The sequence below is a fragment of the Brienomyrus brachyistius genome, chromosome 7 (genome assembly GCF_023856365.1).
Source record: "Brienomyrus brachyistius isolate T26 chromosome 7, BBRACH_0.4, whole genome shotgun sequence".
NCBI lineage: Eukaryota > Metazoa > Chordata > Actinopteri > Osteoglossiformes > Mormyridae > Brienomyrus > Brienomyrus brachyistius.
In genome coordinates this window covers 30,940,815-30,965,012 of record NC_064539.1, presented here as the reverse complement: position 1 = coordinate 30,965,012, position 24,198 = coordinate 30,940,815, and the positions used below count along the sequence as shown (strand labels likewise).

Here is a 24,198-nt window from a genome sequence, read left to right as displayed (position 1 = left end):
GGGGAGGGGTGGGATTGATCCAATTCAAATATTTTCTGCAAGGAATGTAGGTGTCAGCCAAGCAATGGAACAGCCCCAAGTGCAACTCACCGCCTACACAACAGTTACACAAAGCCACGCCCCTCTGACAGCCACTTCCAGTGACCTGGAGAGGCAGGTGTCAGGGTTATGGTTAAGGTTAGGGGGAGGAAAGCCAAGGCATGACACATCTTGAAGGGATTTTGAAACAAGTTCCAAAATGCATTTACTTGAATTCCATCCAGTATATTGTGTTTATAGCAAAAACATCCTTCAGTTAATCTTCTAACTGCTTACTGCTTATCGTGGTCAGGGATGTGGGTGTGTGGCGTGGGGCTGGGACGTATCCCAGGCAGCACAGGGCACGAAGTCACAATGTGACCTAAAATGTTCTGCATAAGATGTTATGCAGGAACTAGATGCTGTGATAAGAAGGGTGTCTGAGGAGGTCAGCTGGGGCTGTATCATCACCTCTGAAGATGCTCTTCAGCTTGAGGAGCCTCTGACTGGCTCGCATTCTAATGTTTTATCTCCTCCATGAAGGAGCAATGTTCTCCTACTGACATTTCTTTACATTATTGTCCTAGTGCGGAATAATTTCAGCTCTGGAAAAAATTAAGAGACCACTCCGTTTTTTTATCTGCATTTTCAAATCCTGATTTATTCGAGGTTCTGCTGGCAGGAGGTTCTGCTGGCAGGAGGCTATACGACAAATTTCCAGGCTCAAAATTTTTAAAATGGCAGTAAAGAAGAACAATGTGAAACTGGAGACACTGTAAATGGTGAAAAGCCAGCCAGGTAGAGGATACAAGCGGCTCTCTAGTGGCAGACATGACCATCAATTTATCCAGCAGTTTCTCATGAATCAGAGGATGACATCAAGCGACCTTCAGAAGGAACGGGAAACATTAAGTGGTGTGAAGTGCACTGCTGGGTCAGTTCATATCAGGCTCCTTGAAGCAGGACTGAAGTCCCATATAGCGAGGATGAAGAATGAGAAACAGGAAAGAACCAGGCTGCAGTTGGAAAGAAAAATTATTCATACACACACACATACACACACACACACACACACACGCGCACACACACACACCCTGTTATGGGGTAGAAAGCTGTTTTTGGTGCATGTTTGAATTTGTCCTGTAGGTGGTGATTGGACGTTGGTGATTGGATTACGTAATGGCTGGGGCCAGCCTTCCTGCCTATGAAGACCCCCCTCATTCCAAGATGGCGCTCTCTCCTTGGCATTACCCCAGGCTGACATGCTGGCAGGCTTTTTTTATAATAGTTTTGGTATCGTTTATTGTTAAGTTACCTTTATGGATATGTTGATCTTTGACAGGTTGCTAAATTCTCCTGCACTTCTGGTTTAGGTCTAGTTAGTATATAGTAAGTTAGTTTTCGGACGACTCCCCTGTTTGTTTGGGTGCTTCTTGACCTTGGTCAGGAGGTAGGCAAGTTGTTTGTACTTCTTATGAAGTAAGGGTAGGGTTTTCTTTTCTTTATTTTTTTGTTCTGTAACCGTCAATGGTTTGTTGTGAATAATTTGAATTATTAATAAATTATATGAAGTGTATTAAAGTTCCTTAAATAAACGTATTGCTTTTGAGCTGCTTTCCTGCAGGGGCTGTTTAGCTAGTCTCCTTGCAGATGCCGTACCCTCAGTCTGAGAGGATGGCACTGTGGCTCTGCGACAGGGGGGACAGTCAGGGCCGACCATCATTCAGAGGAGGAGGAGAGACGCTCCTAGCAAAACAGGCGATGAGGGAGACGAGAGGCGAGTGAAAAGGAGACGAGAGGCATCAGGACCTGAAACCACCAGAGATACAGCAGCGGCGAACAGCGGCTGCAGCGCCTTAGGATAAGTGACTGACCCACATCTGCCCAGGACCACTTTGTGGAGGTAATTAGCAGGACAGTTAGCTGGACCCCAGAGGTTTAAAGTGTGATTCAGGCCTGAAATAAAACTGCAAAGCCGGTGGCTCCAAGCTAAGTCCCACGATCCCTCGGCCATGGTTTGTGTAACAGACATTAGCTGGACATCCTGATTTTCCCAGACTTCAACGCATCACCAGGTCAAAAGTAGAGGGGCTTGTCTTTCACCTCTTTAACCAATCACAATCTTCATTGCATTGCACCACATTGGTCTGTTGTTTTTTCATTTCCAAACTCAAGGCTTCCAGCCATCCAGATGGGGGTAATGTGTGTCTCAGTGGGTGAAACCTCTGTCTTTGTGATCTGAAGGTTGCTGGTTCCAACCTCTCCTCAGTAGACTAACCATGAGTCATACAATAAAGATTGTGATTGGTTAAAGAAAAGAGAATGCAAGCTCCTCCCTTGTTGACTGCATTTAACTCAGGAAAACCAAAATGTGCGACACTAGCTGTCCCCTCCCACACACACACATATCTGAAGGTTTGTCAGTGTCTCCAGTGCACTGAATGTTTGTCAGTGTCTCCAGTGCACTGAAGGTTTGTCAGTGTCTCCAGTGCACACACTCCTTCCTTCTCTGTCACACATTCTCTCTTCCTCTCTCACAAATGCACTCACCCCTTCACTTTCACCTTCCCTTCTTCTCTCTCTCACTCATACACTCCACTTTCATATTCTTTCCCTCTCATTCTTCTTTACCCACTCTGTCCTTCAGCCTCACACACACACACACACACACACACACACACACTGTCTCTGAGGGCAGTAAGTAACCTCTGTCTCACACAGTGTTGGCACTGATCCATTGTTATGCATTTGTATTTCTGATTTGCTTGTAACATTGTTTTGCTTCTTTTTATGTGCCTTGCGGAACCTTCTGGAAAGACACGGTGAAAGCCTGAGCTCCCAGGATGTCAGCTGAGTGCTTCACGACCTGCACAACATGCAAATGAGCCAGAGACCCGCTATTGGCTATGACTCACACCAGAGATAAAAATAGCACAGAAAGGGGTCTGAGTGGCCAGGTGTCGTCATTCAGCTTCAGAGTTACCTTTCTAGGTGTGCTCCTTTAAACGTATTGTTCACAAGTGACACACTTGCTGTGCTGTCGCCGTCACCTCAGGACTGTGACTGTGAGGAAGACAAGGGACAGCATGAGGGTGCTCGACTGAGGGAAACATGCGCTAAACATTCAGCAGAAATGCCACATTTTTACTGATAGCCCTGCTGAAGAAGCTGCTTAATCTGTCCAACGTGAACTTCTGTCCACGTGTTTTCACTGAGACCTTGACTGCAGTTTGGAGTAAAAAACCTTCCGAGGGGGTATTTCTGGCTACACATTAGTGGCTGAGTCAGGGTCACTGAGACCACCTGGGGATCATGTACAGCCACCAGACGCTGCAGCCACCAGAACTGTGACTGTCACCATGATTTCTGAACGATTTCTCTATTTCTGCTGCAGGGATTCTGGGTAACAAAATATGAAGCCCATCTGGCAAACATTTGTAGGTTTTCCTGTAGTGCCACACCTTCCTCTGGCCTCTACAAAGTTTTAACACAATTTTGAAGCTAGGAGACAGAACCCTTAGACAAAACAAATATTAAATAGAGAGATATCATACTTATTATTAGGTATTATTTGGCTATTAGCTATAACTAATAACATAATTTATAACCATTTACGCTACCTGCAGTGGGAGCAGCCTACAGTGGGAGTGGGAGTGCCTGCAGTGGGACTGGCCTGCAATAGGAGTGGAATGAGCATGGAGTGGGAATGACTTGCAGTGAGAGTGGGATCTGCCCACAGTGGGTATGGCCTGCAGTCAGAGTGGGACCGGCCTGCAGTGGGTATGGCCTGCAGTCAGAGTGGGACCGGCCTGAAGTGGGAGTGGGACCAGCCTGCAGTGGGTATGGCCTGCAGTCAGAGTGGGACCGGCCTGCAGTGGGAGCGGGACCAGCCTGCAGTGGGTATGGCCTGCAGTCAGAGTGGGACCGGCCTGAAGTGAGAGCGGGACCAGCCTGCAGTGGGTATGGCCTGCAGTCAGAGTGGGACCGGCCTGCAGTGGGAGCGGGACCAGCCTGCAGTGGGTATGGCCTGCAGTCAGAGTGGGACCGGCCTGCAGTGGGAGCAGGACCAGCCTGCAGTGGGTATGGCCTGCAGTCAGAGTGGGACCGGCCTGAAGTGGGAGCGGGACCAGCCTGCAGTGGGTATGGCCTGCAGTCAGAGTGGGACCGGCCTGCAGTGGGAGCGGGACCAGCCTGCAGTGGGTATGGCCTGCAGTGGGAGCGGGATCAACCTGCAGTGGAAGCTTTATGAGCTGCCCTGAGGTGCTGACATCACCATGATAGATGTTCTTTTGCCTGTCGAGCCTGCAGGAGGTGTCCTTGACCACTGTGCCTCTGTTGTACGCTGCAAAGGACCTCAAGCTGTTTAGTATCTAACCAACGAATGACAGTCCCTGCTGACAATCCTCCAGGGGAGATTACTCAGTGCATGTATTAGAGGTCATTTCTTTCCACTGAGCTGCAGACATGTAAATAAATGTGCCTCTAACTCCTGTGTGAAATACACAATCAGTGTCAGGATAGGTTCATGCCATTACCACAGCACGACCTGAATAAAACAGTTATGGTTTATTCTTTAGGGCAGTTCCACCCGCTTCTGGGTAAAAGCATCTGGTTACTGGGCTGGACCGAACAGGGTTACTGCTTAGGGCATAGGAGGCTGATGACGCTCGCTGACGAGTCCTTCACACTTTCCCTTCTCACTATGGCGACCGCGTCGCTTCCCTTTTATGTCGGAGGGGAAGCGGAAAGCAGGAAGGAGCTGCAGAAAGAGACAGGCGCATCTCCCCCTAAAGCCACGCCTGCTCGGGGCTGATCGCACTGCAAGCCCGGCCGCTTTCCATTTTCGCAGCCTGGGACGATGTCCGGGGCCGGTGGACTACCTGCCAGCAATGTTAAGTACTGCCGGGTGCCAGACGGCGAAGACGGCTACATCGACCTACAGGTGAGGCTGCGCCGGCGTTAAGGCGTGCAGAGCCCGGCAGCGAACTCCAGCCCGGAGTCGCTCCCGCACCCGAATCGCGGAATTTCATAAAATAGTCCCGAGTTAGATTCAGATTTTTATTAGAACAGGTTTCCCCTTATAGCCGAGCTGTTTTACCTTTGATAGAAGGCTTTAATTTAACTGCTGGGAACGATAATGATGTTTAGCCTTTATTATTAAATCCATCTTCCACATCCGCTTATCCGGGACAGTCAGTCGTTTTGTACGGACAGTGTTGCCTGTTTCGCCTAAGATTTATTAAAATAGTGGAGAGAGACCGTACTAACCCGCTGGTAATAGACACCGACCAGATGAAGTTAGCGGAGACCCCGCTTTGTTCCTCCTTTTATAGTAAAGGCTCCTGTTTATGTTTGCAGTTCAAGAAGACCCCGCCCAAAGTCCCATATAAGGCGATTGCCTTGGCCGCCTTCTTGTTCCTGATTGGCTCGTTATTGATTGTAATTGGAGCCCTACTCCTGGCTGGATACATTGAAGTCACAGTGAGTAATCAAAGCCACAGTGCCCCCTAGTGTATTAATCGACTCTACAGTAACCCTGCATGACACGGAGGTCTTTTGTACTATCATTCATTCATTCTCCAACCGCTTATCTTAGTCAGTGTCTCGGGTCACTAAAATAATCAGCTGCCAGCTTTAAAGGATATAACTGTGGCCCACCTCGAGGAAGCAACTTTTAATTGACCTTATTACACGTACGTACACTGTATTCATCTCGCATAAAAGCCGTTGAATCGAAGAGCAACAAACCAAACATTTGCTCTGTTTGATGTGCAGGGTGAATAACAGTCTGCGTGTTGGTATGTTTGTGTTAGTGTGTTTCATTCAGCGTTTAGCTTTCTTTTTATGCGCATATGTCTGTGTGCGGCATACACCCTCTCAGACTTCCCACCAACTGTTGCTCCTAGCGGGGTCGCTCTTGTTAGGCTGAGTTCTGGTGATCGCGGTGCGCCGAGGTCACGTCATTAATAATAGCGATGTGGGTAGCATATTGTAGCGGTCTTTGTAATCCTGCTGCGATGGAGCTCAGCCACCCGCCGCCACTTTGGTCGGAGGGGCCACCGGCTGTAGGTCTGGGATATGACTAAGACAATGTGGGTGCCCTGAGCAGACGATCCCTCGGAAAATGCAGTGTGTGTGTGTGTACACATATATACATAGTATTGCCTGTAACAGTTTTCCAACAAATTTACAGTCTCAACGTTTCAAAAGTTACTTTGGTTTCCAAATTCCCATTGTAGATGAAAGGAAGGTGTAGGCAAACTCCAGACAGTGCGCACTTCCAGTCCTGTTTTTATGAACTTGAACTTTACAGAATCGATATCTGACACCCTAGTATCTGCTCTCATTACGCTGAGTGCTTCCCCTCCACTCGCCTGTCGGCTCGTAAAGCAACCTGTGAGCAATCTGAAAGACAGTAATAGCTTGAATAGTATCACTACAGCTAATGGGAACAATGGAGCTCGAGAGATATTTTTGGCGCGTCGTAATATGGTAACTGGTTAAAAATAAATTTACCTTACAGGCGAATGGAAGTCTATGCACTGGGAATAGGCTGAGAGGGGCCTTGTCTTATATTTCGTGAAGTAAATGGCAGCAAATCTTGTAAGGAAACTAGATAAATGTATTCAAAAACCAAAACGAGTGTTACGACATTAATAAGTAATGAGCATATTTTGCTGGCCTGTGGCTAATGGTTTGAATGTCTGCTGGTAAGTCCTCGTAAAGGGAAGCGCACACGCTTTGAAATCCGCGGTGTCTTTTCAGCTCGTTCTCGGTCTTCCTCACACATCCAAACTCTTGATCTGTTTTATTGCTGGTATTGGGTATGTCTGTATTTTTGCTCTCCAAACGGTGCCGACAGCCCCACAACCCCCCCCCCCCCCCCCCCCCCCCCATCCGTAGGCATGATGAGATGACAAGACACTGCGTGTGTTAGAGTGATTTAACGACTTTCTCCAGTGGCGTGGAAGGGATAGAGTGCTTTAAGGGTAGGAAACTCTCATTGTCAATCTGAATTCAGTCCTACAGCGGCCTTTTTATATATCTTCTCAATGAGCCAACAACCCCTAAACACACAGTTATTTAAATCCGAACAGATGTCCTTCATTTGAAGTGACACTACATCTCCGTTGGAGTCCGACGCAGAAACTGAATATAAAATTGTGCTCTCGTGTCAGACTAATTTAATTATGATTATCAACGTTTGTATACATCCAGAATAACCAGGCATTGGAAATCAGGCTTTGAATAACTAACATTGCATGCAAGGTCGCGTTTGAAACCTCCAATACCGGTTAAACTTGGTCAAACAGAAAGTGATTTATGCATGACGCTGATATGAGGCTGCCCTGCGGCACGTGTCGCCTGTGTTTTCCAGCGTCCACAGCGCACCGTGCCGATCCTCGTCGTCGGCGTCCTCGTCTTTCTCCCCGGCTTCTACCACCTGCGCATCGCCTGCTGCGCTTCCAAGGGCTACCGCGGCTACTCCTTCGACGACATCCCGGACTTCGACCACTGAGCCAATGGCGCACGACGTGGCCCCTGCTCGTAGCCAATGGCGCACGACATGGCCTCTGCTCGTAGCCAATAACGACGCGAGTTGTCGCCGCATCTTCTCTGCCACCCTACAGCCCTTCGCATTTTGAGTTTATCTCCCAACCTTGCGTCGGTAGCAAACACTTTATACAGTCATGTGCATTTTAATGCAAAAGCTTCTTTCTTCTGTTTAGCGTCTGTTTTAAAAACAATTTATCCAGCTTGTATAAAATGCTTAATTGTTTATTATAGAAAATGTACAGATCTGCATTGAAATTCTGTCTTGAGAGGGAAGCACTGATTTACGATACGGTGTATAGAGAATACCGAACTCCAGGCGTAAGAGCCAATACAGATGGGCTGCTGTGTAAATTCTGCTGTGCATAATCTCAACTTGTTTCTTGTCGTGTTGGTGAAACAACAGAGCCGGTATTTATCCATCCACCAAAATTAACGTTTGGGTCGACAGTGGTGGTCTCACTTTTAACACTTGGTAGATGTTTTCTTTTTTTGGTTCCCTTGGTTATGAACATTCCCCGTTACTCCAAGAGCATCATCTTTTTGGGTGTTGTATTTGAGTTAGAGCTCCGAAGTAAAACAAGAGTATCCATGTAGCAATTTCCTGTTAATGCAGGTGTAATTAAATAATACAAACAACTAAGTAAATGTTTAAATTCACCTAAAATGTGCCTTGTTGCAGAAATGTACTATTTATTTACATATCTATTCCACTAGTGGTAACGAATTACTATTTGTGTACGACGTTTAATATAGGAAACGTCTCATGCTCCCAAAAATTAAATTAAATTAAATATTTTTATGTTAAAATGGTGTGTTCTGCCCTGTATGACGCAAATATTGCGTGTGACGTACAGTAAGTGATAATCTGAATGCCCCAGATAAATGTAGAAATTATTTATTAAAAATGATGATAATTTCTCGTGGTCGTAACTATGATGATGATGATTTGCTAGAAGACCGCTGCTAAATATGGCACCGAAGAGTAAAGTGCTTGTTACTGCTATTAGGTCTTTACCGAAACTGGAGTCTGCAGTCATCGCCCAGTTTGGGTCTGTTGTAACACCCGAGAAACACCGGTGTGCGGCTGTAAACTCTGACATTTTGAAGAGAAGTCGCATCATGCTTACATATACACATATACTATCCTATATGTTGTGTGAATCTTTAGGAGTCCCTCTGTGAGATGACTCACAAAAGAGTTTCTGAAGACAAGGGTTCATGGCTGCCTTTCCGTCAGTGGTGTACATGGAAGTCATGAATCGCTTCACTGGTGCCGGGATCCCCATGTGTGGCAAAGCCAAGACGCCCTTATCGACTGGCTGCAAGGACGCCGGAAGATCTGCTGACAAAACGAGTCAGAATGAGAGGAGCCGGCGCTGATTACCACGCCCGACTGTGGAACGGGGCACTTTTATGGTCAATATTAACCGCGAGGGGCAAGACGAATATCAATACGTGCTTTAAAGCACACAGAGCCAGCTGTCACGATATTTTGAATTGTAAGAATAAATGTCATATGTGGAATGGCACGTGGAGTTTTATCATTTATCACGCGAAAATGCGTGTATAGGATTCCGAATATGCGTATAGGTTTCCGAAAATGACGGCTGAGGAGACATTCATAAAAAGTTGGTGGGGGAAATGCTAGGAGGGTTTCTATTGACATTTTACAGTAGATTTTACAGTACTCCAGTTCCAAACTGGAGGAAAGGACATTATACCGTCTCACGTCGTTGTTGCTTCTGATTGTAATTCCCAGAGTATTTTGCGTAGAAAAACTAGTACTGCACACGAATAATAAAAAAGCTGTTATAAATAATTATGCCACGGCATTAGCCAGCAACACAAAACATTCAAATTAAAACAGTAATAAATATCGCGCAGACAAGACGTATACATTCTCACTGGATGGGGCATGCAAATACAGTCAATGACCAAAGAATATTGGTGCTCGGCTTAAAAAGTTATATTAAAAGCATATACAAAGCGATGTAAGGCTGTTGCGCTTGAGGTCCGTAGCGTGTGAGTGTGTATGTCGGTGTGTGAGAATGTATCTATATGACAGAAAGTGTGTGAGCGTGAGACAGTGAGCGCGTGTGCCGCCGGTCAACAGGTAAGACCGTGATAGGAGCGCGTGACGAACCCGGGCGCGTCGGAGCGAGTCGGAGCGGGTGGGTCTGTGTCACGCCGGACGGAGTCGGTCTGTCTGAATAAACCTGGAGACGGCGGAGCGGGTCAGTCTGTGTAACGCCGGGCGGAGCGGGCTGCTCTCTGTAACGCCGGACTGTGGCGTACCGGGGAATGCTCTGCTTATTTTGCTGCTATGGACCGGGGAGATTGAATGCGCTCCGGGGCCGGGTGATGCGCGCAGCAAAGCTGTGAGGAATGGTACGTTTCCTGGGTCTGCTTCGGATGCCGAGCTGCGGGGATTAAGCAGCCTGCGAGGTGTCACTTACACGCTCCCCATCTCCCCAGCCGGTTGCACCGCTTTGTCTTGTAAGTCATTCGCCCTCTCACACATTCACCATTAATACTCAGTTGCTTTATTATTTTATAGCTCGTACTAAGTGAAAGTAGTTTCCGAACTATAGTATGTATCTCCTACTGCACAGTTTAAATAGCCGTTGACAGCGTATTCACAATACGCTTATTATTTAAAAAAAAAAAAAAAAAAAAAAAAAAAAAAAAACGGCGACATTAGGTGCTGCGCCGAGGCGCGTCGTTAGTAACGCGGCTCCGGGGGTGAAAATAAGTGTGAAATAAGTCTGACATAAGTGTGATATCTTTAGAGCTATGTGATTGTGCTTATGAGACCTCATAATTTCTCGCAGATTCCTCAGATAATCATGCCGCATAGGAGCGTATACAGGCATAAAGTTAAATCACATCAGTGTTTGTAAGGAAATGAGGAAATTGGATGATTTACATTACATTCGAGATGAAGTTATAGCCCATGATGGTGAAAGTGAATAAAAGCATTTAGGTACAGCACGAATTAAACGGAGCTCCGTCTGTCGGTTATTAACAGCCCGTTTTTAACGCCTCATCGCCAGAATAAGACGACGAACTGCAGTTCTCTGCCACTTAGTTACGCGTCGGTGCTGTTATATTTGTGACATTTGAATGAATGCATTTCTGATTTCTGACTTCGGTGAAGATACTCCTAATTAATTAGGGAAAGAGAAGTGTATGTGTAGCCAAAGTGTACCGTTGTAACTTATGGGAAGAAAGAGAACAGGCGCTGCTTATCCTTTTTAAGTTAAAATGCGTTAGTTGTATAACCGAGTGTATAAGCTTTACTGTGTAAAAGTGTTCCGCGACCCTCGCTTTCCGTCACCATCCATATCAAATAGTTGGCTACTTATATTGTTTTATTTCTGCCTCCCTGTTATTCACAGAGAACAAAAGTTTCTCCAGCTGTAAAACGACCTGTTGGCTCATCAATCTTGAATGCTTTCATGGTGCTGTGTCCTTTGTTCCCCTTTCAGGCATTGTAGGGTGTTTCTGTGGGAATCCGCCTCCCAAACAAGCATAAAAGGTGCACTGAAACATCGTATAGTGGCGCATTGTTACCGAGCTCCCAGTAAAGTGGATCAGACGCTAAAGTCCACATGTTAGGACGTCCCTGTGGTGATCGGCTGCCTGTTCCTCTTACGCTACACTCCCAAGCCTTTTCAAGCGATAACGTGTTACTTGTCAGTATTATTATTATTATTATTATTTTACAATAACAGACGGCCTGGAGCGGTGCGTGTTGTAGAAACGCTACAGATTTTACATGCAAGAGGGTCTGAATAATAAGAAAAGCGAGCTAGCCTTGAATCGTACCAGTGCCTCAGTAATGGGCTTGCTCACATGCCAGTACAACACAAGTACTGGCTGTTGAACTAGTTTCCAGGTCCAAACACGGTCACCATCTTGAATGGAATCAACAGCTAAAGCCAAATGGATTACTCTCGCTCATATCCCTCACACACACACACACACACACACACACACACGCTCGCACACACCAGACATCCAGAAGCCAGTCTGTGAGCCATTTCTGGTCTTATTTAATTTGTAGATTTGCATAAACCCGAACAGCTCACAGGACCCTTTTCTGGTTACAGGTCCTCACTTACGTTACAATTTTGTGTTGAATTCCAGAAGCAGCCAGAGATCTCAGCCCTTTGTTGTGAGATTGTATCAGCTGTGTTGTTGAATCTCTGCCAACCGACCACATATTTTTTTGTTTTTTCCGTTCGGTAGATGGGTATCATCTTCTTTTAGGTCTTTAAGGTCTGCTTCAGCCTGGGACTCTGCCCCACCCCAAACACCCCGAGAGCCGACCCTCAAATTTAGCAACGTCAGGCTCTGAGGTGCAGGAATGCCCAGTGGAGCAGCAGTGGCCGCGAGGTACCTGTTTATTAATGAGGTCATGCCAGAAGTCAGGGTCTACCTGTTAGCTTTAGGGTATTTTAAAATAAAGAGAGCAAAACCAACAAGAATTTGTTTGTTATCACAATACCCATCTGGGAGGGATCCCCTGCCCTCATGTTTTCCTAAGATCATTTACAACTAAGTGGGTGTTTCCTATTATAAGGACATACCTAACAAACCTTTTTTTCCATCGGAGAAAATGGAGAGCGTATGTTCTGTGGTGGAGGCAGGGATGGTTTGTGTGGTGATTTTCTCTGGGTCTCCCTGAGACAACCTCTCCACGACTCTTTTAATTCCTTGCTTTGCCAGCCAGATTTCTGTGATAAGACAGATTTACCTCAATAGTGACCCAGACAAAACAAGAGCTTTAATTTCTCCATTAAAAAATTCAGCAGTCTACTGTAAAGCTATTCTTCTGAAATATGACTGATTTTCAAAATGTTCTTTGTGACTCTTTATTATACAAACGAGCATATCAGAGAAGTTCCACGACAAATGTATCTCTGTCACCCATGACACATGCCAGGCCGTCCCTCTGGCTCTCGTACTGGGTGCCGGAGAGCAGAGGTTACAGCAGACCCACGGTAGCATGTGTAGCTTGGTATGCAGAGCATGTTGCCCACACTGGGATGCTTGGCCAGTGCCGCACGCTTCAGTGAGCGATGCAGGATCATCTCAGATTAGCAGGGACCTAGTAGAACTCACCTTAACGATGCCAGCTCACGTAACTGAGTAAACACACTGGACACGGGAAGGAATGAACACAGGCAGAAATAGACGATCACACACACACACACACACACAGCAGCTCACACACTGACATTTAAGCTTTCATGAAGCCTCAGCACCTTGCTGGTCCTCCTTTAGCTCTGGATGCATCCTATCACTATAAAAACCCACAGAGGTGTCTCTGGGAAAGGTATAAAAACCAACAAAAAATCGCTACCATGTAACTGAGTTAAAGAGGCGTGCAAGCTGCTTCCAAAGCAGGAAGGGGAGCTAACCTGTGTCTTGCAGACAGAAGGATGACCAGTGGAAGAGACCACAGCGCTGCACACCTTCAGCCTCTCACAGAGAGCGTGGTGACTTCCTCTCAGCGTGACACACTCTGGCCACAGCGCTGCACACCTTCAGCCTCTCACAGAGAGCGTGGTCACTTCCTCTCAGCGTGACACGCTCTGGCCACAGCGCTGCACACCTTCAGCCTCTCACAGAGAGCGTGGTGACTTCCTCTCAGCGTGACATACTCTGGCCACAGCGCTGCACACCTTCAGCCTCTCACAGAGAGCGTTGTGACTTCCTCTCAGCGTGACACACTCTGGCCACAGCACTGCACACCTTCAGCCTCTCACAGAGAGCGTGGTGACTTCCTCTCAGCGTGACACACTCTGGCCACAGCACTGCACACCTTCAGCCTCTCACAGAGAGCGTTGTGACTTCCTCTCAGCGTGACACGCTCTGGCCACAGCGCTGCACACCTTCAGCCTCTCACAGAGAGCGTGGTGACTTCCTCTCAGCGTGACACACTCTGGCCACAGCGCTGCACACCTTCAGCCTCTCACAGAGAGCGTTGTGACTTCCTCTCAGCGTGACACGCTCTGGCCACAGCGCTGCACACCTTCAGCCTCTCACAGAGAGCATGGTGACTTCCTCTCAGCGTGACACACTCTCTACACACTGCTACATACCTTCAACCTCTCACAGAGAGCCGCGTGTCTTCCTCTTAGCGTGACATACTATGGCTACTTGGCCTGTTTTCCCGGCTGCCATGTTCCCAGGTAACCTGAGTGGCTCTGCACCTGCCACCGCGCCCACATGTGGGGGAGGGGGTGGAGCTCACGGCTCGTGGAAAAGTCCCAGAGACTACCACCATGTTGCCATGACGATTGTACCTTGTCCCCAGGGAGCTGGTGCGGTTCACTGCCATTTCCTGCTCTCTCTCTCTCTGTCTCTCCTTACACCTGTGTTTGGTGCCCTGGGGCCTTGTTGGGAATAGTTCCCAGGCCAGCTGACCCTCCCACCTTCTGACCTCCCCCCCCCCCTCACACACACATACACACACACTGCTGTCTGCCAGCATGCAAACAGAACAGAGGGGCAACTAAGTTGTTTATGGGGCAAGTTAATGAAAGTTAATAAAGTTAATAGCATAGGTAATAGGACACTGTATGTGCAGTGTTTAGTACAGTGAAATGTGTTTCAGTGCAGATTTTTGGTAGATTTTTTTATGTTAGTTTTTTGTTGCTTTGGTATCTGGGACCACAATGTGCCACCAATATATTTAGATGTTGTGTTTGTGTCTGTGGATTTTTCCGTATAAAATTCTGTGCCAGAAATACCCCCATCCTGTGGGCTGATTAACTCTGTCATAAGCTGGAATTAAGGCCGATCACTGGAGCATGTGGGGGGTGGGTGGGGCAGTGCCGTGGATGTGCCTCGTCACAGTGACTGACAGGTCATCAGACGATCTGTGAGATGGATGGGCAGGAATGGGAGATATGAGGCAATCTCGGCTGTGGGCTTGAGCTGGGGTTAAGGTTAAGGCTATGGATGTAGCCTGTAGCCTTTGGCATGTGCTCGGGTGAGCACCTGAGCACTTTGCCTGCTCGTAAAAAACGAACCTTTGTCCTTGTTTTGACAGGTGAGATTTGTAGGAAGGGCCAACCTCCTCCATTTGGCAGCCAGAACACGATTGGCGGCTTTTAGGCCCTCCCTTGGTGAACAGAGACAGACGGATGAGAGGTTGAGGGCTGCGGACATGATAGCAGGAAGGACGTGGATGGTCTGGCTGGCCGCGGCTGCCACACTCCTGGGTGAGTCGAGACCTCGTTCTGCCTCGGCTGCAGCCCTCCTGCATCGCCGCTGTAGGCTGGCTGCCGTCGGGTAAATATATCAACCAGCACAGAGCTCATACTGTTTCTGTATGAAACAAGCAGCTGAGCTTATGTTGGACGAGCACATCCACTCTGGAAGGCGGAGACCTGAAGATGGGGTGATGATCTCCATGTGCGATGCATTTATGCTCATTTTTTTCCCCAGTCTGTTATCTCCCATGTTTGCCATTTGTTGTTCCAGTTCTTCTGTTTCAAACCTATTAAAGGTTTAATCAAGATATTTAAGGGATGTTAGATGAATTCATACTAATTATTGTGGCGGCATAAGGGTTAGGGACGTGCATTTGTAATAGAAAGATTGCTGGTCTGAAACCCAGAGCAGCACTGAGGTGCCCTGAGCAAGGTGCCGCCCCCAAGCACTGCTCCCCGGGCGCTGAATTAGCTGCCCCCTGCTGTGTCACGATGTCACATATGGGTTAAATGCAGAGAACACAGTTTGTTGTTGTGTGCTGTGGTGCGTCAACAATGACAACTAATCATTTTCCCTTCCATTTGGTTCATTTGGCTCCCAGTAAAAATTACGTATCAATAATATAACACATTTTTCACCACATTTTGAATGACCTGATTTTCAGCTTCATGTCTGACTCTTGCCTGCTGTGACTTATTTGTTCGACGCTCTTGTGACTAAACCGCCTCCCCCCATTCGCAGAATACACCCATGATACAGAGGCCATGGTTCATGCTAGGGTGGGTGGGGCAGCAGACCTCACATGCAACTTTGGAGCCCCCAGTTTGACCAGCGATGCTTCCTCTGGCCTGAGCCCACCCCCTGTAGGCCCCACCTCGTTGCACGTGGTGGAATGGCTCCGGCAGGGATACAATGTTCCTATACTCATCAAATTCGGGGTCCACGCGCCCCGTGTGCACCCCGACTATGAGGGTAAGTCTTCACCTTCACACTCTTCAAACCTGAGCTAAACTTCCACTCAGTCTTATCTAATTTATATCCAATGTAAACCACACCCCAGTCTCATCTAATCCTCATCTAAACCCGAACCCAGCCTCGTTCGCTCCCCCGGCTCTGTGTGAGCTGAGCTATGGGCTCTCCCCGCTGTGGTGTCGTGTTGGGCAGCAGCCGGCCCCGTGATTGGCTGGGTAAGTGCTGATTTCTCGATAGACGTCGAGGCGAAGGAGCTTCCCGAAAAGGCTGCGGGAGGGCCGAGCGTCGCGGATGCACTGACATTCCCTGATCTGGGTTACCCAGACTGCTCTCCAGCAGCTTGCACCACCAGGCGCAGTGCTGCACAGTCTTGCATTCTGTTGCATCAGAAGTGGCGGACGCAGGGTATCGTGGGGGGGGGGGGAGGGGGGGCGCTTGTCACCGTCGTTTTCCTTTTAAGGAAATAGATGTGTGTAGGGGAGCTGTACGAGTCAGGAGCCTTTGTGCTGTTTGAAATTAGACACACATTTCATATTCCCTGGGTAATGGGAAGGGCTGGCCGCCGCCGCTGTAACGGCAGGCAAGGTGAGGCATCATCTGATTTGTAAGCGATGCAAATTGCCCTGGATACTGGTGCATTCTCCCAGGCAAAATTAGTGATGTAATGCAAGCTGGGAGCCAATGCAAGAAAGCCTGAGAAACACACACAGGCTGCACCAGCCAATGAAGTGTGCCATAGCTCTTGCGCCAGCATGTGTAGGCCAATCAGTTTTGCCAGGGATCTCCAGGCAGTATGCGTCATCCAACCAGCTTTTCCAGGCCTTTTCCACCAGGACATGTCAGCCAGTTGTCTCTACAGCCATAAAATGCCAGCCAATCAACTTTCCACAGCTCTTGAGCCAACATATGCCGGCTAATCAGCTTTCAAAGTGTTGCCTCATGCAAGAGAAATACAATGGGTTCTGACCTGTGGGAAGATGTTCCATATTTGCACTACGATTCAGAGGAACATGCTGAATACACTCTGTGTTGGAGTGCATACTCCCCTTTATGCATTCCTACAGCTGTGCCCCTTTACACACTCCTACACCTGTGCCCCTTTACACACTCCTACACCGCTGTGCCCCTTTACACACTCCTACAGCTGTGCCCCTTTACACACTCCTACAGCTGTGCCCCTTTAAACACTGCTACACCACTGTGCCCCTTTACACACTCCTACACCACTGTGTCCCTTTACACACTCCTACAGCACTGTGCTCCTTTACACACTCCTACAGCTGTGCCCCTTTACACACTCCTACAGCACTGTGCTCCTTTACACACTCCTACAGCTGTGCCCCTTTACACACTCCTACAGCACTGTGCCCCTTTACACACTCCTACAGCTGTGCCCCTTTACACACTCCTACAGCTGTGCCCCTTTACACACTAGTACACCACTGTGCTCATTTACACACTCCTACAGCTGTGCCCCTTTACACACTCCTACAGCACTGTGCCCCTTTACACACTCCTACAGCTGTGCCCCTTTACACACTCCTACAGCTGTGCCCCTTTACACACTAGTACACCACTGTGCTCATTTACACACTCCTACAGCTGTGCCCCTTTACACACTCCTACAGCACTGTGCCCCTTTACACACTCCTACAGCTGTGCCCCTTTACACACTAGTACACCACTGTGCTCATTTACACACTCCTACAGCTGTGCCCCTTTACACACTCGTACACCACTGTGCCCATTTACACACTCCTATAGCTGTGCCCCTTTACACACTCCTACACCACTGTGCCCCATTACAGACTTCTATAGCTCTGTCCTTTTACACACTCCTACACCACTGTGCCCATTTACACACTCATATAGCTGTGCCCCTTTACACACTCCTACACCACTGTGCTCATTTACACACTCCTACAGCTGTGCCCCTTTACACACTCCAACACCACTGTGCCCCATTACACACTCCTACAGCTGTGCCCCTTTACACACTCCAACACCACTGTGCCCCATTACACACTCCTACAGCTGTGCCCCTTTACACACTCCTACACCACTGTGCCTCATTACACACTCCTACAGCTGTGCCCCTTTACACACTCCTACACCACTGTGCCCCATTACACACTTCTATAGCTCTGTCCTTTTACACACTCCTACACCACTGTGCCCATTTACACACTCATACAGCTGTGCCCCATTACACACTTCTATAGCTCTGTCCTTTTACACATTCCTGCACCACTGGGTCCCTCTACACACTCCTATAGATCTGTGCCTCTTTAAAACACTTGCATTGACATCATAAATAATACTGTGCATTATTGCAACCTGCTTTTGGAGAGCAGTGATGTTAGCCCTACCTACTTAAAGTCTGTTCCATTTGGCAATATTAGTTTCTGGACTTTAAATAGAGTTAATCCAAAAATATTCCTATGTATTTGTGGGTTTGTAGGCCTTTCATTGTAGGGTCAACATCGTGTGTATGTGTTCGTGAATGTGGCTGTATTTGTTTACAATGCTCACACTTCGGGTAACTGGGAGGACACACGGGAACTGGGAGGGCACACAGGAACTGGGAGGGCACACAGGAACTGGGAGGGCACACAGGAACTGGGAGGGCACACAGGAAAAGGCGTGACCCAGTGGCAGGACAAATACCTGTTATCTGACCCTGACATCCATTTGTAAGCAGGCTAGCCGCACCCCCCACAGCGGAATGACCCAGCAGGGATGTAAGCTTTCATTTCAGAGAATCAATTTCTGTTTGGTGTGTGCATGTCCAGCAAGGCCTCATTTCCACCCAGACAGAAAGATGTTCCTTCCAAGCCTGGTCCAGTGATGAAGCGTGTGGGCGATAGACAGGCTATGTCAGGCCGCGCTCATGAGCCATCAGAGGCCCTTTTCATGAGTGGATTAGACAGAAAGCTGGACGGGAAGGTCAACGCTGCACCCCTGTCACCAGGCAACAGAAAGATCGCATTTCAAAGTGCAGAACACACCCTGCTTGTTTGTGGTGGAGTGTGCATGTGAGTATGTGTGCATGTCACTATGTCATACTGTCCCATTGCTTAAGTAGCTTTGCAAGTTTTTGGATGACAAATTCTCCAAATGATCATGTATTATACACTTTCATCTGATAACATGATAAGTCTGGGTCATGTGGTGAACATTACACACTTTGCTTTGTTTGTGGGACTCCAAAGCTTATGTACTGAACCTAAGACACTTTATATCTAACATTGCACCCAGATGTAAGTTCATTTACACTCGGTACCTGTCTGTCCTTTATCTCCAATCAACTCTCTGCATCTGATGTCTCCCTAAATCCCTATTATTCAAATCACGGTCCTCGAGGTCCCACCACTGCTGGTTTTCCAGCCTTCCTTTACCTGTGAGCCAAGTGTGAAGCCTCTGACCAATCAGAACCAGCAATTATTAAACTAACTACCTGGGAGATCTGGGAGAAACAAGGCCCGGATTTGGATTCGAGGTCCAGATTAGAAGAATCCTGCCCTGATGCTGTAAAAGTCTCTCTGCCCCAAATCACCCCCAAATGTCTCTCTGCGCCAGATGACCCCTAAATGTCTCTCTATGCCAGATGACCCCTAAATGTCTCTCTATGCCAGATGACCCCTAAATGTCTCTCTGCGCCAGATGACCCCTAAATGTCTCTCTATGCCAGATGACCCCTAAATGTCTCTCTATGCCAGATGACCCCTAAATGCCTCTCTGCGCCAGATGACCCCTAAATGTCTCTCTATGCCAGATGACCCCTAAATGTCTCTCTGCGCCAGATGACCCCTAAATGTCTCTCTATGCCAGATGACCCCTAAATGTCTCTCTATGCCAGATGACCCCTAAATGTCTCTCTATGCCAGATGACCCCTAAATGCCTCTCTGCGCCAGATGACCCCTAAATGTCTCTCTATGCCAGATGACCCCTAAATGTCTCTCTGCGCCAGATGACCCCTAAATGTCTCTCTATGCCAGATGACCCCTAAATGTCTCTCTATGCCAGATGACCCCTAAATGTCTCTCTATGCCAGATGACCCCTAAATGCCTCTCTATGCCAGATGACCCCTAAATGTCTCTCTATGCCAGATGATCCCTAAATGTCTCTCTATGCCAGATGACCCCAAATGTCTCTCTGCGCCAGATGATCCCTAAATGTCTCTCTGCGCCAGATGACCCCTAAATGTCTCTCTGCGCCAGATGACCCCTAAATGTCTCTCTATGCCAGATGACCCCTAAATGTCTCTCTGCGCCAGATGACCCCTAAATGTCTCTCTGCGCCAGATGACCCCTAAATGTCTCTCTATGCCAGATGATCCCTAAATGTCTCTCTATGCCAGATGACCCCTAAATGTCTCTCTATGCCAGATGATCCCTAAATGTCTCTCTATGCCAGATGACCCCTAAATGTCTCTCTGCGCCAGATGACCCCTAAATGTCTCTCTGCGCCAGATGACCCCTAAATGTCTCTCTGCGCCAGATGATCCCTAAATGTCTCTCTATGCCAGATGACCCCTAAATGTCTCTCTGCGCCAGATGATCCCTAAATGTCTCTCTGCGCCAGATGACCCCTAAATGTCTCTCTGCGCCAGATGATCCCTAAATGTCTCTCTATGCCAGATGACCCCTAAATGTCTCTCTGCGCCAGATGACCCCTAAATGTCTCTCTATGCCAGATGACCCCTAAATGTCTCTCTATGCCAGATGACCCCTAAATGTCTCTCTGTGCCAGATGACCCCTAAATGTCTCTCTGCGCCAGATGACCCCTAAATGTCTCTCTGCGCCAGATGATCCCTAAATGTCTCTGTATGCCAGATGATCCCTAAATGTCTCTCTATGCCAGATGACCCCTAAATGTCTCTCTATGCCAGATGATCCCTAAATGTCTCTCTGCGCCAGATGACCCCTAAATGTCTCTCTATGCCAGATGATCCCTAAATGTCTCTCTATGCCAGATGACCCCAAATGTCTCTCTGCGCCAGATGATCCCTAAATGTCTCTCTGCGCCAGATGACCCCTAAATGTCTCTCTATGCCAGATGACCCCTAAATGTCTCTCTGCGCCAGATGACCCCTAAATGTCTCTCTATGCCAGATGACCCCTAAATGTCTCTCTGCGCCAGATGACCCCTAAATGTCTCTCTATGCCAGATGACCCCTAAATGTCTCTATGCCAGATGACCCCAAATGTCTCTCTATGCCAGATGATCCCTAAATGTCTCTCTATGCCAGATGACCCCTAAATGTCTCTCTATGCCAGATGACCCCTAAATGTCTCTCTATGCCAAATGACCCCTAAATGTCTCTCTGCGCCAGATGACCCCTAAATGTCTCTCTGCCCCAGATGACCCCCAAAATGTCTCTCTATGCCAGATTACTCTATATGTCTCTCTGCATCAGATGACCCCTAAATGGTTCTCTGTGCCACAAGACTCCTTATATGTACCTTTTGATGTTTTTGTGGCTGTTCAGGACGTGCCTCCCTGACCCATTTGAACTCCCTGAGGGTGGACCATCTTCACCTACAGGATGAGGGCTGGTATGAGTGCCGAATCCTGCAGCTGGACAGGCTTGCAGAGGACTCTCGCAATGGCTCCTGGATCTTCCTGTCTGTTGCAGGTAACAGCTTCAGGGCTATAGAGTAGATCCAAAGCATATTATAAAAATATATCAGCGATATATCAGTAATGTCAATTTTCTGTCAGTTTTGGTATTTCTAAAAACATCAGGTTTCTCTCAACTTCAGTATCAGGGTTCTGTCAGCTTTGCTATTTTCACAGTAACACCAGGTTTTAAATACCTCTAGTCTTCATAATGTCAGGGTTCTTACAGCTTTAGTGTCCATAGCAATCACAGAGTTATGGGGTTTGGACCTTGTGCCCTGGTGCAGACACAGTCTTGCACAAATCCAAACATGCAGATAAGCACTTTCCACTTTAAACACTGTTGAGGGAGTGGAAACACTGTTCAGGGAGTGGATAATGTTTCAACTAGATGCCAGTGATACAGTGTGACTCACCTTTAGTTACTGACCCGGATGAGGACACCAGCAAATCTCATTGTAGTATCAGGGGTAAAGCTATACTGAACACACACACACAGGTTTGAAATGATGTCTTGTGGGGACCATTCATTTCTATGGGGAAAACTCTAATCCCAACATGACCTTAACCCCTACCCAGCCATAACCTTACCCAGAAGTAACCAAATAAAATACAAGAATTTTACCATTTGTAGTTTTCTGATTGCAGTCACAGATTTTGTGAGGACCTGAAAAATGGTCACTACAATACTTGGGCATCGTCGCCATTAAATCTGAGCGGGACGTGTCCCCCTCACTTTTCATAATTATTCGTTTGGACCCCCCCACATTTAAAATAAGATATTAGTTTTATGCCAGTGTGTCCCCCCTCCCCACATTCAAAATGCTTCTGATACCCCTGCCACAACGTCAAAATAACAGTTTTTTTTTTACATTGTGGGGAACATTTGGTCCCCACAATGTAATATAAACATAATCCACACACACACATACTCATTTTCAGCCTGAACATTTAACTGGCTAATGCTCTCATTTTAATCTAAACAAATTCCAGGTTACCAATCACATTTTCATTCTGAACACATTCCAGGTTAACACTCACATTTTCAGCCTGAACACATTCCAGGTTAACACTCACGTTTTCAGCCTGAACACATTTCAGGTTAACATTCACGTTTTCAGCCTGAACACATTCCAGATTAACACTCACATTCTCAGCCTCAGCACATTCCAGATTAACACTCACATTCTCAGCCTGAACATATTCCAGATTAACACTCACATTTTCAGCCTGAACACATTCCAGATTAACACTCACGTTTTCAGCCTGAACACATTCCAGATTAACACTCACATTCTCAGCCTGAACACATTCCAGATTAACACTCACATTCTCAGCCTGAACACATTCCAGATTAACACTCACATTCTCAGCCTGAACACATTCCAGATTAACACTTCTCTTTTCATAGTACATGTTTGCATTATGAACTAGTAAGTGCTTTACTTTATTTTATGGAGGTTTTCTTTAATAGAAAAAAAACTAAATAGATACATTGAAAACAAGGAAATATTAACACCTTGTTTCAGGTACATCAACAAAGGTGCCGATGTCAGCACATAGAGCTTAACACAGTGCACACATGGCTTTTCCCATCTGCCGCAGCTCCGCCCGTGTTCATCAAGACTCCACCCCCCTCCCTGGAGGTCCTGCAGGGCGATTTGCTGTCCCTCACTTGCAGCGGCCATGGCAACCCCACCCCAGCTGTCACCTGGAGGAAAAGCCACACGGCGGCTGATGGAAGCACAGCACAGGAAGTGCCTTTAAACGTGAGTAGTTGTGTGACACCGCAGGAATGACACGACATCGGAAACGCAAAAGCCGCCCATATTTGTAGTTACTCTGTCTGACACTATTGCCACATGCATTTGTTTATTATTAGATCATATCATTTCCTGCAGTTCTGTATACTTGGATAAAAAATAAATTTTTAAATGCTGAACTGTCAGTAGTGCTGTTATAACAATCGTCATGTTTTCACAATTTCTGTGGGTTATTTACACATTTCCTAGTAGTCCGATCTGAAATGGCTCCATCTGTAATTCGGTAATCCTCACGCCCTGTCCCAGGTGTCCAACGGAACCTTGTCTTTCGGGGCTGTGTCCCGGGCCATGGCCGCTGAGTACACTTGCATTCTGGCCAACAGCGAGGGCCGACTGAGCCACTCCACACAGCTGAGGGTCAAAGGTAAGTGGGCTGGGGTGGGAAGGGTGTGATTGCCACTGATCACCACTGCATTTCACTGTCCCTGTGTGTGAGTCACGTGCATTAAGCAGGCCCACAGCTCCCTAGTACTTAAGAAGGTCAGAAATGCCATCTAGTGGTCATATGGTGGTAATACCATTTTCAGATGTAGCAGAGTCCTTCCATTCATGTTCCACAACCAGGCAAATCAATTCAGGACACTCAGGGGGAAATGCAAGGGAGATCCTGGATGGGGTGGGTGGATAGATTTGCTCAGAAAAAAAACATAATTTAATATTACAATAAATGAACAGTAAAAGACACCAAGAATTCTTCTGTTCTCCAAAAAGTTACTGATACCTTGTTGGACGGCTAGATGAACACCACTTCAGTTCCCAAACCTCTCCTCAGGGGCATCCCAGCCATTTCATGTATTCGGTGAATTTCACCACCAGCTCACTTAATTAATAACTGAAATAACACGATGAGGTATTGATTAGCCAAATAAGGTAAAAAAATCATGGGTGTATTGGATGATCGCTGCCAACACTGGGGTGACCTTCAAAGAGGGTTTTAAATGGTTAAGCTGACACATTTTCACAGACACAATATCAT

The 24,198-nt window shown here is 47.3% G+C and overlaps 2 protein-coding genes across 2 annotated transcripts in view; both read left to right on the top strand.

The window, feature by feature from the left end:
* Window positions 1-4,734: 4,734 nt before the first annotated feature.
* LOC125746337 (transmembrane protein 230-like) lies at window positions 4,735-8,491 on the top strand. The gene is made up of 3 exons (XM_049020240.1): window positions 4,735-4,960; window positions 5,377-5,499; window positions 7,397-8,491. The coding sequence occupies exons 1-3, from the start codon at window positions 4,877-4,879 to the stop codon at window positions 7,535-7,537; spliced, it is 348 nt and encodes a 115-aa protein (XP_048876197.1). The 5' UTR covers window positions 4,735-4,876; the 3' UTR covers window positions 7,538-8,491.
* A 1,107-nt stretch (window positions 8,492-9,598) lies between these two features.
* Window positions 9,599-24,198, top strand: part of LOC125746296 (uncharacterized) — a 26,800-nt gene continuing 12,200 nt past the window's right edge. Inside the window, exons 1-6 of the mRNA XM_049020106.1 lie at window positions 9,599-10,071; window positions 14,639-14,810; window positions 15,544-15,774; window positions 21,269-21,415; window positions 23,005-23,168; window positions 23,469-23,586. Of these exons, the coding sequence (XP_048876063.1) occupies window positions 14,756-14,810; window positions 15,544-15,774; window positions 21,269-21,415; window positions 23,005-23,168; window positions 23,469-23,586 (715 nt within the window). The 5' untranslated portion in view covers window positions 9,599-10,071; window positions 14,639-14,755. The remainder of the gene's footprint in view (window positions 10,072-14,638; window positions 14,811-15,543; window positions 15,775-21,268; window positions 21,416-23,004; window positions 23,169-23,468; window positions 23,587-24,198) is intronic.